This window comes from Pelobates fuscus, chromosome 5 (genome assembly GCF_036172605.1).
Source record: "Pelobates fuscus isolate aPelFus1 chromosome 5, aPelFus1.pri, whole genome shotgun sequence".
Classification (NCBI taxonomy): Eukaryota; Metazoa; Chordata; class Amphibia; order Anura; family Pelobatidae; genus Pelobates; species Pelobates fuscus.
Window position 1 is genome coordinate 99,451,326 of NC_086321.1, and position 13,446 is coordinate 99,464,771.

Here is a 13,446-nt window from a genome sequence, read left to right on the forward strand (position 1 = left end):
TTGCTTGCTTTGAACCCCCCCCCCCCCTCCTCCCTATCCCAATCCTTTTTTCTTCTGTACCCCTTCCCCCATCCATCCCTCATTTTATGTTACCAAAACTCAATAAACTTCAAATTTCAAAAAAAAAAAAAAAAAAAACAGAACATTTGAATAAAACCTGGAAATGTAACAACTAGACTATGATCAAGGCCTATCCAATTAATTGTGTCAATTAAAGGTCTGAAATCTTACAACAAAAATTAGCTGATCAAACATTAGGAAATGTCACATTAAATGTTAATTAAATATTTTAAATTCCTCTGTATCTCATTGCCTCGTTATCGTCCGTACATCTAAAAAGAGGCCTCTCTATACAGTGTGTGATATACTGCCATGTGTCTTGAGTATGCGGAGCAAATTTTTATCCCTGTGCATTTATGTCACCTCTGTTCATTCTGTCATTATGCCATGAGCCTTAATAAAAAAAAAAAATTAAATGACAAAAATATATAAATATATATATTTTTTTATAATTCTTTATTTTTAATATGAGGAAGAACAGAAAACAGCATAGTCCTGTCTGGTCGGTTAGTACGTTATATGCTTGTCTGGTAGGAACCTTCTTTTTTTTTTTTTTTTTTTTTTTTTAGTCGACGTTCAAATTTTACTTTGCGTTTAGTGCACGTTATGATGAATACGTAGAACAATAAGGGAGGTTAGTACAGGGTAATTACCACAGTTATGTATTTGCCTTTATAAAGCCGGTTTATCATTTCACGGACCTATACTTTTGCCTTTTTTCGCATGAGGGTGGAGTTTCTTCAGTGTGACATTGGTTTGGGGTATGTCTTGCGTATGAGTGTCTGCACCCTTGTTTCGGGGGCAGGCTCTAGGTTAACGTCGTCTCTGTCCGTCTTTCTTAGTGTGCTTTGCCCAATAATCTGTTTTGCGGTCTGTGGCAGTGGATAATAGATCAACAGTGTGGGTGTTGGTATGGGGGTGGAGAGGATATTGAGGTGGAGGGGGGGTTCGGGACTGCCGCTGCATGCGACCCCAGCTGGAGGTGGAGGGAGTAGTCTGTAGACAAAAATATTTTAAACTCAGTTTAATTCAGCAAATAAATAATAACTGTGAATTAAAATGGGTTTATTTTAATATAATATTATGTAGCAAACGACAGTTGAAGTGAAATGGCATCATGTAGTGGAGAAAACTCCTCCCGAAGACAAAGATTGGCAATTGCATAAGACAAAACAACATTTACCTTGTCTCTGCTACTTCTTGTAGATTATGGTAGAATTACAAGAAGTTCCCACACAATTACAAACAGCAAGAACAACTCCAGAGTGACAGAACCACTCTAATGTGTAATTTTGGTAGTCAACATGCCTGATTTCCTACATTTACATATTCTATTCAGTTTTTTTCATGTCAGTTGACAAACAAGCCAAATTACTATGCAAATTGTAAGATCAGCTATTTATTGGTAGCCATATAGTAAACAAATCACCCCTAAACTCACTAAGCATAAAACTATTCAGAAATCAAATTCTTGAATGTGAAACTTCGACCTGCTGACAAACAGGATTATTCCCTAAAGTGAGAGTCACTGGAAATTCCAAGTGGATTTCAAACATTAGGCCGAACTTACTTCAGCTCATTGAAGTGGTCTGGGTGCATAGTCCCAGGTCCCTAAACCCTGAAAAGGTAATTATTGGAGTTTTTTTTAAATGTTTAATTCTTTATTTTTGCAATGACATGAATTGCAGTATATCTGCAGTATGGAGGCTTGTGCAAAAGCCATAATATGTTGTATACATCATCTCAGTGAGGAGTTTTTAATAATCTGCAGTAATTGCCTTTGACGGTTAGCTCCACCTCTAGTGGCTGTCTACCAGTCAGTCACTAGAGGGACTTCCGGGTCGTTAGGCGACTTTTGGTTGCCTAACTGATGCTGGACATCCTTACACGCATCCAGCGTCACCCAAAACCCCATAGGAAAGCATTATACATCCTTTCCTATGTGGGAAATAGTAGTGTAAACTTGTCCATTGCCGTGCACACACATAAGGTCTCCCCCGCCGACGTCAGCATAGCAGAGGCGGAGACCAAACCAGCACTGAGGGACATTGCTGCTGGACTAGGAAAGTGACAGAAAGGGTTTTTAAATTTCTAAAGTATTTAGAAATCTCTCTTTTTTCAGATGAAGTGAAGACCACAATGAATTTGCAGCATGATGGGAGCTAAATATTCACATACAAGTTATTCACACAAACCATGCAAGACAAAAACCACCCACAGAACCACAACACAGACCCGACACCTTGAAGAAGAGCATAGATACCACCACCAACCAGACAAATGTGCAGAAGAGGAGTCCTCCGTGAAGGTGACAGCAAAGGTCAATGAAGCTGGATTGTACAGTGTAACTGAGAATGTATTTTACAAATTTGTCATTCTGCATGCAGAAACAGATATTGAGGAAGCTTTAAGGATTAAAAATATGTTGGAGGAAGAGTTTCATCTTAAACCCGGTATAATATTTGCAGAAATGCCTGCTGGAGCGCATATCATGAACACTCTAGACACTGCCATAAATGGTTCTGCTTGGACTATTATATTGCTTACCCAAAACTTTCTCAATGAGACCTGGTGTGAATTTCAATCCCATGCTACCCTAATCAATTCCATCAACATGCGCCATAAATACAACACCGTGATTCCGGTGAGGCCAAAAAACAATTTCCTACCAAGGGATAAGACGCCTTTTCTCTTGAGGCTCATTAATGCTCTAGAAGAAAACCGTCCGGCATTTACACAGCAAGTGGCGAAAGCCTTTCAGGAACACCAATATCTGAAACAGCATGCTATATGGAAGGCTGAAAGGACGAGAAGGCAATAATTCTGCTTATATGGTCCCATGTGAGTTAAATCCTGCTTATATAGTGTTGTTTGTGTGATTTGGGATGTGCTTTATTTAATGGTTGGTGAAGAGTTTTGCAGTATACAATGTGTTTACATTATTTCCAGACTAAAATTTAACTTTGCATGTCTTTGGGGAGATTTTTTTTTTTTTTTTTTTTTTTAAGTGTCACTAACAGAAAACTAGACCAAAGATAATTGAGTGAATTAATCACCCTAGGAACCAGTTGAATTTTCTCCAAGATTAAACAGACTAAAGGGGGGTTGGGGGCACACACTGAACATGCATTCCTCAGTAGTGGCACTGCCAAAATGACCAAAATATATACAAAATGCAGACTAAGGAACAGAGCACACACAAGAAAACTCTATGGTGATTGACCTACTTTCAAAATGTTGCCCCACTTTTTAACTAGCTAAGTTGTGAAGACTGGCAAACATAGTTTCTAGCAACTGCATTGCTAAGTCGTATGTCAGTGTTCTAAGGCAGTGTTTCCCAACCCAGTCCTCAAGGCACACCTACCAGTCCAGGATTTAAGGATTACCCAGTTTTGTCTAAGGTGTTTTTTCTTTTTTTTCTAAAAACACCTTAGACAAAACTGGGTAATCCTTAAATCCTGGACTGGTAGGTGTGCCTTGAGGACTGGGTTGGGAAACACTGTTCTAAGGGATCAACATAATCAATGAAGCACTTTAACCACTAGTTCCTGCTGTAGTGCTTATGAGGCCAGGTGTGCACTTAGCTCAGGAGACAAATTACTCTGGGAGTGATCCCAGGCACTCCCTGGCAACTTAAAGGGATTATCCAACCACCATGACCACTTCATTGATTTAAAGTGGTCCTGGTAATAGGAGTCTGTATGTTCAGCATTTCTGCTTGAAGGTTAGGAACACCCGTTGTTATTAACAATCTAGATAACAACTACCAGACTAGGACTATGCAGGGAACATGGTCAGGAACCCTCCTTTTCATATACAGAATAACAAAACATTCTTGGCAAGATAGAACATAATGAGAAGTGAGAAGAAAAATAGACACTAAAAAAGTGAATGTCTCCAGGAGTTAAAAAGTAATCTCTAAATAAATAAATAAATAAAGATAATATAGGATAAAAATAAAAAAAAAGATAAAATACCTTATAGGACAGAAAACTCAAATATAACCTAATAGGACCAACTAAAATTATAAGCAATAAAAAAAAAAAAAAACACTAAAAGATAAATTAAAAAGCATATAAATAAGGGGGGTGGGGCCTGGCCGCCGAGCTGGGTGGACGTGGGGCGCCTCGGCTCCCTGACAAACCCGCAATAACCCGCTTAAAAATGCCCCTACTCGCCTGGAAAACCCTCAGCTGCCGTGAGATGGCAAAGGGGACCCGACCAACAACCTTCGGGGCAAGTATCAGCCCCCGTTCCGCTGGAGATGCGGTCTGGTGGGCGAGTGGGATTGCGGCCTGCTGTGAGGCCCTGGCGGGAGAAGGGGCCGATCTCCCGTACTTGGTCAGACGGGAACTCCCGCCGCATGGGTCAAACTAAGATGGCTGCCGCGCTCATTGTGAGACGGAGAAGTGAGGGGGAACTACCTAAGCAACGACTGAGTGCTCCTTCCACCCACAGGATAACTGTATAAGGGATATACTCCACAAGCAAGCCTCAGCATTATAACATTCACACCAACAGAGGCATCACCTCTCATTAACACCAGTGGATATAAGGGGACTCTTTCCGGACTCTGACCCTGCCTGAGTACAAGGGAACAACGAAAAAAAGGCTTTGTTTACATGAAAATGCCTGAAGGGAGCTATTATACTCACCAGAACAACTACATTAAGCTGTAGTTGTTCTGGTGACTTGCAGTTTTTCTGGTGACTATAGTGTCCCTTTAACTTACAAGGGAGATAGACCGTACTGTGTAAACATTATACTAAAACAGCCTGCTACCAAACACTAACAATTATTAGGTGGTCCCAGTATTGACAGACAAGATATCTATTAATAATACATAACATATCACTCCATCTCCACTGTAAGTGAATGTGCCGTATGGTGTTTTTTGTATTGGTTTCTGAATTAATTTGTTTTAAACCTTGTATTCCTCTTTTATTTTATAGGCACCAACAGACCTGCTAAACAAGAACAACAAGCGAGGACTGTGCCAAAATACTGAAGTAACTTGTTAACAATGAGGACTTCCTGCGGGCGGCTTCCTTCCTATGGAATAGCCTGCTTACCGCCATCAGACTCTCCCCTAGTCTTCAATCTTTTAAGAAGTGCCTTAAAACCCATCTCTTTAGGAAATCTTATGGCCTCCCAGAGTAACCTCTACCTTACATACCTGTCTCTTGCTCTCCCAACGGGCAGCACTCTACTCTCGCCTCCAGCTCTGCTTCACTCCCACCTAATTTGATTGCTATTTCCTGTCCTAATGTGTTTTATAGACCACCTCCTATAGACTGTAAGCTTGTTTGAGCAGGGTCCTCTTCAACCTATTGTTCCTGTAAGTTTTCTTGTAATTGTCCTATTTATAGTTAAATCCCCCCTCTTAGAATATTGTAAAGTGCTACGGAATCTGTTGGCGCTATATAAATGGCAATAATAAGAATAAGAATAAGAATGAGCGCAACTCCCCAACAAAAATTAGATGAAGTCTCTGTTACTTAATTTATAATATATGAGCAGGATTATATTTGTAACTTCATGAGTCCATTATTAGCCCACATTTCCTCCTTGAAGATGTTTTCCCATTTCCTGCTGTATTAAGGTTTAATCAAAGTACCACAATGACCAACACATTCTCAGTGAAAAATCAAGTGGCTTTCTTAGGAATTTGCTCTTTTAATACTTCACTAGTTTTACCTATTTATGTCATTGTGATCTGAACACACTACATGACCTCTTTACAGGCCGCAATGACAACCTGCAATGTCCGAATTTTAGGCAACTGTGCATGAAGGCATTACTTTCATATTTTGGAGCCAACTGTTTGCAATTTGCATTCTCTGAAATACCAGTAGACTATTTTCAAATACACAGGTATTTCGGTTAATCTATTTTTTTTATAATATTTCTACTTCTACATAAATATTTTAAAATCAGAAATAATTACAAGGGGTATCCAATAATTCTAAAAAAGACAAGCAAATACCCTCCCCCGCCCCTTCCCCACCCCCCCGGAAAAACAAGCTTGTGTAGATTTAAAAAAAAAACACTTTTAACTTGCAATCTGTATAAAAAAAGGCTGTTTTGTCATTTGTTCCTTTTGTTCATTCCCTAGCTACTCATCCAATTCTTTAAATACATGCTATTTTGTTTAATTAAATAAACTTTGTAGTGATAGAATTAAAATAATGCTTCTTATCCAGCTGATGTGTCGGGTGATGTCTGCTAACGAAGTTCTTGCTGTCATACTAGTTCTAGTTTCAATGTATTCCTCTTTTTTTCTTAGTATTGAAGTTTGTAACTTCTCCTTTTTTTCCACGAAGAGCAGTTTGTCAAGCTTTAAGGGGCACTCCAGGCTGCATACAAACCAGCATGTAAAAAGCATGGAATTTTTTTGGCTTTTTAGAAAATGACGTGGAAGGAACATCATTTTTTCTTCTTATCCCTGCCACTGTGACACCACTATTTTTGTCAGGGAAACCCCACATTAAATATACTAAAAGCTGCTTACTGTTTCTTTTATAAATACTGAGTCACAGCATATTAAGCACCCATCCATATTTTGGTTATCTCATTGTTTGGTTGAAGATAATATAAAAAGAAAACAAAACAAAAAAACAGAAACAATATTTTCTCTTAAGTATTAATTTATTTGAATTACACAAACCAATATTTTTTTGATTTTAGTATTCTGTTATTCACATTTTATTGACATGTACTGCACACTCCTTGCTAATATGCTTTTAGTGTATTTTAATATCTTTGGGAGTCTATCTGCTGACCATTTCACTAGTTATAAAACACGACAGGATGAAGATCAGGACTTGCTTAGCAACTAGGTGTCCAGTGGAATCCCCTATATTTAAAGGGCCGCCGCGTCATGCCACTTGCTAGTAATACTGGGGAATTGTTGGTCCCCATAATAACAGACCGTTCTAGTGATTTACACTGTGTTTTTACCTACACAGTATGGTAGTGTACTGGTTGGCAATAGATCATGCATTCAGCAGCTGTTTTTTCCCTTGACGTTAGCCTGATTACGTGAGCGTCTTGGGGATGGGCAGTCAAACTGACTGGAGGTTATCATTTATAGCTCTGGCATTTAGTCCCTAAATAGACTCCATTCATGCCCGACTTCTTGACAGATTTGATTGGGGAAATCCTCAGCTTCAATTTGAAGTCAGTTTGAAGCTGATCTCCCCAAGCATGCGGAGATACCAGGGTTCTGGGCCCACTCATTGTTACAGACCTGACTTACTGTGGCCTTGAAGAAATGGCCAGACGTTGCACCTCGGCAGAAGGATGATGCCAGTGGGGGTTATTCTGGCTTCTTGGTTTTTGCTTTTGTTATTGATTGTTCACCTGTTCCTGTGGTGGCTGCCTGATCGTATGTCTATCTGACAAATGTAACAGAGGGATGTCTACTTACCTTCTTCAGGGCCCAGCTTCACACTGCTTCCATGGCCCTTGGAGCTCCTGGGCTCCGTGCTTGTAGGAATTCTAGAGCCTCAGCCTCTGGGTTTTAAGGTTGGCCTAGAAAGAGTTGCCTCTGCCGCTGTGAGCCCTGTGAAAACAGACTATGCTAACCTCCAGCAGACCAGTAGCTGCGAGGTGTTGCGTCCCCCATCCTAAATGTGTGGCCAGTGTCAGGAGAGACATGCGGACACATCCATCTGACTCTGCCAGAGCTTTGGTGGCACAGACGAGGTGCAAAAGGCAGTTGATCAGCAGAATGTAATGAGGTGGTGCATGGACAGATAAGTCTTCTGAGTGTCCAGTGTGCTGTGGAACTCACTGTGGAAAGGAATAGAGATGTCCCGAATAGTTCGCTGGCGAATAGTTCCTGGCAAACATACCTTGTTCGTGTTCGCTACGGCGGGCGAACATATGCGATGTTCGGTCCGCCCCCTAATCGTCATCATTGAGTAAACTTTGACCCTGTACCTCACAGTCAGCAGACACATTCCAGCCAATCAGCAGCAGACCCTCCCTCCCAGACCCTACCACCTCCTGGACAGCATCCATTTTAGATTCATTCGGAAACTGCATTCTTAGTGAGAGGAGAGACAGTGTAGCTGCTTCTGATTTAATAGGGAAATAGATAGCTCGGCTAGTGTATTCAGTGTCCACTACAGTCCTGAAGGACTCATCTGATCTCTGCTGTAAGGACAGCACCTGTGTAATCTAATTGCAGTTGCCTGCCTGCCAGCGTGTGTGTCAGGCTCACAGCGTATACTGTGCCCACTTGCCCAGTGCCACCACTCATATCTGGTGACACAATAGCTTTCATTTAAAAAATTATAAAAAAAATTTGACTGTAATATAAGTCAGTTTCCTTCACACGTGTGCGTTTCAGGGCCTGCCAGGGCACAGTGTCACCCCAGTGCAACTCATATCTGGTGTAACAGTAGTGTACATTTAAAAAAAAAAAAAAAAATTGAAATTTGACTGTGAAATAATAGCAGTCAGTTTCCTTCACACGTGTGCGTTTCAGGGCCTGCCAGGGCACAGTGTCACACCAGTGCAACTCATATCTGGTGTAACAGTAGTGTACATTTAAAAAAAGAAAATACAATTTTGACTGTAATAGATTGAATAGCAGTTAGTTGTCTGCAAGCGTGTGTGTCAGGCCTACAGCGTCTACTCTGCCAACTTCTGCCAGTGCACAGTGCCACTCATATCTGTTGTCACCGTAGCTTGCACGCATAGTACCACTAATCGAAAAAAAAATGACAGGCAGAGGCAGGCCACCCCGCAGAGGCCGTCGTGGTCGTGGTGCTGTGATTCCCTTTGGCCCTAGAATAATGCCCAGTGTTCAAAGGCCACGTTCCCTGAACTCGAAAAGTTCTGAGGACATAGTTGACTGGCTAACACAGGACACCCAATCTTCTACAGCTTCCGCTCGGAACCTTGACGCACCATCCTCCTCCAGCTTAGCTTCGGGCACCTCTCAAGTTACCACTCGCCCGCCTGCCGCCAAGCATCTTTTTCCATCTCCCGGTTCCTAAAATCGATGCCATTTACACGTCCCCTGATAGGGGACGTAACAGGGATTAAACTGATAAGAATAGTACTACTTAACACACCACTCCTGTCTGGTGGCACATTAGATAGCACGCGCAGTGCCCCAAATTTGAAGTAGGAGGACAGACCAAGCATCTTTTTCCATCTCCCGGTTCCTAAAATCTATGCCATATACACGTCCCCTGATAGGAATAGTACTACTTAACACACCTTATAATAACGCAGAGAGAGGAGTCTGAAGAAGAGGAGTCAGAGGAGGAAGGTGGCTTTGAGGAGGTGGAAGACCAAACACAGCAGGCGTCCCAGGGGGCTTGTTGTCACCTTTCGGGGACCCTTGGTGTTGTACGTGGCTGGGTGGAGGAAGAGACCTTCAATGACATCAGTGAGGACAAGGAACGGGACATGGCTAGCTTGGTATCCAACCTTGTGCAAATGGGGAGTTTGCGGTTGTGCAAATGGACTGTTTGCGGTGCATTAAACGGGGAGTTTGGTCTGTCACTGTGAAGCGGGCGTAACCCTTACACTACCTGATCGATACAACATCATACCTGATGTTTTAAAGCACGTTATTCCAAACAATTTAGGAATCTTAGGTGATTTATGCCCTTTATGGATTAAAACCAGACTCTGCATCAACTATGTAATTTTCCATCGGAGTTTTGCCATGGATCCCCCTCCGGCATGCCACAGTCCAGGTGTTAGTCCCCTTGAAACAACTTTTCCATCACTATTGTGGCCAGAAAGAGTCCCTGTGGGTTTTAAAATTCAATTGCCTATTGAAGTCTATGGCGGTTCGCCCGGTTCGCCCGTTCGCGAACATTTGCGTAAATTCGCGTTCGCCGTTTGCGAACGGAAAATGTTATGTTCGCAACATCTCTAGAGAGGAATGGACTAGCTATGCGTGCTTGGCACAAGACCCGGAGAGGAGTATGGACCCATTTTTGTCCATTGGGGCACTCGCAATGGTCTTCACGCAGGTTCCTCCTTTCCATTTTATTTTCTTCCAGGGATGGTTTCATTTTCTGTTCTTTTTCTCTTTTTCACTGTTTATAGACCAGCATTTAGCTTTATAATTAGCTTAATTACTTGTGTTATCTCTAAACAGATACTTATCTTAGCTAATGCAAGAGAAACAACGTGATGTCCTTTGTCTTAAAGCTTCATACATTTTATTATAACAAGCGAGTAATAACTGTATTGAGATACTTATAATGTTAGGGCATATGGTCATCTTCTAGTTAGCCTTTGTGTTGTGAATGCCTACTTGTTTAACTCCATGAGACACACCCTGTACTCACTGCAAATTATCTCTGCCTCTACTCTGCTAAACCACGACGAGTTACACATCACTTTTCATCTTCGTGGTTCCTGCCTTATATTGTTGTTCACATGGTTCTGCATATTGTTCAACCACATCTATGTGTATATGTGTCGGTGCCTTTACAAAGCTTTGAATAAAAATAATAATAATCTATTTTACATGTGACTGAACACTCATGGCGAGTGTATTTCACTACACGCAGAAATCACAATATAAAAAAAAAAATGAATGACTTGTCAACTGTATAATAATGTTTAACTGCCAAAGTTAACAGCACACACTTAAAATTGCCCAGGTGTCATTAGGAAAGTTTTTAGACCCAACATATATTTCCTACAGGAAACAGACTGTGAAAAACAGGATTATATATAATGTTATCCACAGGCATAGTACCAATATATAGATATGCCACACCTGTGAGGTGGATGGATTATCTCGGCAAAGGAGAAGTTCTCACTAACACAGATTTAGACAGATTTGTGAACAATATTTGAGAGAAATAGGCCTTTCGTGTACATAGAAAAAGTCTAGGATCTTTAATTTCAGCTCATGAAAAATGGGGGCAAAAACAAAAGTATATGGAAATTGGATATGTCAATTAAACACATTTTTAAGAGCCTCGATGAATGAATAATCAAGAAATGGAGCCTCTTTTAGGGAGACTCCCATGTCCTCTTTCTCCTATGCTTAACCTTCTTCCAAAAGCGGTGGATAACCTCAAAAGGAACACAAATATATATGGTGCAATAATACCTTCAAATATATGGAAAAGATGGTGACCCGGAGCCTCAAGAATCTAAGCTCATTTCAAAGCACTTTGGTGCCTATTATCTAGTCAGCTCCACACCTCCCACACGCAGTTGACTAAAGTTTTTCCAAGAAAACGTTCAGTAGACTGTAAATTCTAGATGTATTCCAAAGATAAAAACAGAGGAAAGAACAATCTGAAACGCTGTCTATGTTCATGGAACTTTCCCCTAACATAGATTAGAGGGATTCCCTGCTCTGGTGCGTATGTCTACGTTTGGGTAAATTTCCCCAAATATAGACAAGCGCACCAGAACAAGGAATCCCTCTAACCTATGTTCGGGGAAATTTCCCCAAACATAGAAAAACGCACCAGAGCAGGGAATCCATCTAATCTATGTTCGGGGAACATTCCCCGAACATAGATTTGAGGGATTTCCTGCTCTGCTGCGCTTGTCTATGTTTGGGGAAATTTCCCTGAACATGGACCTGCACTGGTGCGCATGCTCTGTAGCGCATCCTCATCAAATAGTGGTGTCACGCACCCTTACCGACCAATTCGTAAGAACGTAACCCGGTCAGTAAGTGAGGAGTAGCTGTACAAAAAATGGGAAAGGTTTAATTCTAGCCTCCAGTAAAAACAGATATATCACTTGGATAAAGAACGGGGAAGATGAAAACAGATACAATACTGCCCAACATTTCAACTGAACAAAGAGGGACACTTTAATTTTAGGAGGGTTACTGGTGTCTACAAGAGTGGGGTTGTTCTGAGAAATGTTAAGGTACTTTCTACAATTTACACAGCTAACATTTTATTTAGAATAAGATCACTGAATCTTATTTAAGCAGAGTGATTTCTAAATACATTTATTGTAATTTAAAGACGCATTACTGTAAGTATTATTGCTGTGGAACTCAGTTATACACTCAGACACGTCAACAATATGAAACTCATAGAAAAGAGGGACATTAGGATAGAAGAGAGGGACAGAGGGATTTGGGCCCAAAATAACGACTGTCCCTCCTAAAAAGAGAGATTTAATACACCCATGATTTAAGCATGGTATGCATTTTGTCTGTGATCCCACACTTCTCTGAAGAAGCTCTATCCATTGTTATAATAGCAGTCTGCGTTATAGTTTACTTGGGATGTAGAACTTGAATTCAAGGTTTTATGACAGGAGAGGATTATACAGGAATCTATTTTTTTTTTAAAGCCAAGGTGTGCTTGGCTCCAGAATCAGGTGTGGAATGGCTGGAGTCATCTCTGTGTTGTGACACATCTGTCAGGGTTCCAAATGAAAGTTCATATTCTGCTGGTTGCCATGCAGCTGTTCGTGTTGTGTTTCTAGGATTTGCTCTCCCTGCGCCCGCTAGGTGTTGCCTGCCCAAGCAGCAGCCCTATGTCTATTTCTGAAAAGCTAAAAATATTGCATTACTTCTACTTGGCCTTATGACCTTTAAGCAGCATTGTAAATAATATTCACTGTGGTCTTAAACCTTTAATCAAATATAAAATGTGCCAAACACACTTCTTATGCAAGCAAATGAAGAGGTGGGTTTGTAAGGTTTTAAGAATTGTTCTTATTTTTTCCTAATAATGTGCCTTTCTAAGAGAAAATCAATAATGAGTGGGTGTTTAGAAATAGACAAAAAACACAGTTTTGCATTTTAATTCTGCAGCACTGTATTGATGTCAGATAAATTCTTTCCATTTGATACCTTATAAGACTATATTTACTATAGCCCCTTTCACATAAGATTATGCAGTCTGTAACCCTCTGTTATTAGATTATCATGTTATTTCTTTTGCTATTTGTTAACATAATTTTTAAAGCACTTGGTAAATGCTCAAAGTTTACTTATTTTACAAAAGTATTTAAAGAAACACTATAGTGTCAGGAATACAAACATGTATTCCTGATACTATAGTGTTAAACTAACTATGTAGGTCCCTGGCCCCCTTAAATCGCTCTGAAAAGGTGTTTAAACTAACCTTTTTTCCCATGCCATGCTGCACCAATCAGCACTTCCTCATAGAGTTGCATTGAATCAGTGTATCTATATGGAGAACATTCAGCGTCTCCATGCAGAGCGTGGAGATTTTGAATGTCAGTATTGCACATTGTGCAGCACTGACACAGGAAGCACCTCTAGTCACTGTCTGAGTGATTTTCCTAGGAGGTGTTACTAGGCAGCAATGTAAACACTGCCTCTTCTTCTAGCTAGAATTATGGTATCGAGAAAGGTCAACATACATTACATTTTACATCGAATCCCATAATATGTAG

The 13,446-nt window shown here is 40.7% G+C and overlaps 1 protein-coding gene across 1 annotated transcript; it reads left to right on the forward strand.

Annotated features, from left to right (window-relative positions):
- Positions 1-2,212: 2,212 nt before the first annotated feature.
- Positions 2,213-2,881, forward strand: TICAM2 (TIR domain containing adaptor molecule 2). The gene has a single exon (XM_063456406.1). It carries the CDS (start codon positions 2,213-2,215, stop codon positions 2,879-2,881), a length of 669 nt encoding a protein of 222 aa, XP_063312476.1.
- Positions 2,882-13,446: the final 10,565 nt, after the last annotated feature.

Coding starts and splice junctions, on each gene's coding strand:
- TICAM2 (XM_063456406.1), top strand. CDS start 2,213: ATGATGGGAGCTAAATATTCACATACAAGTTATTCACACAAACCATGC.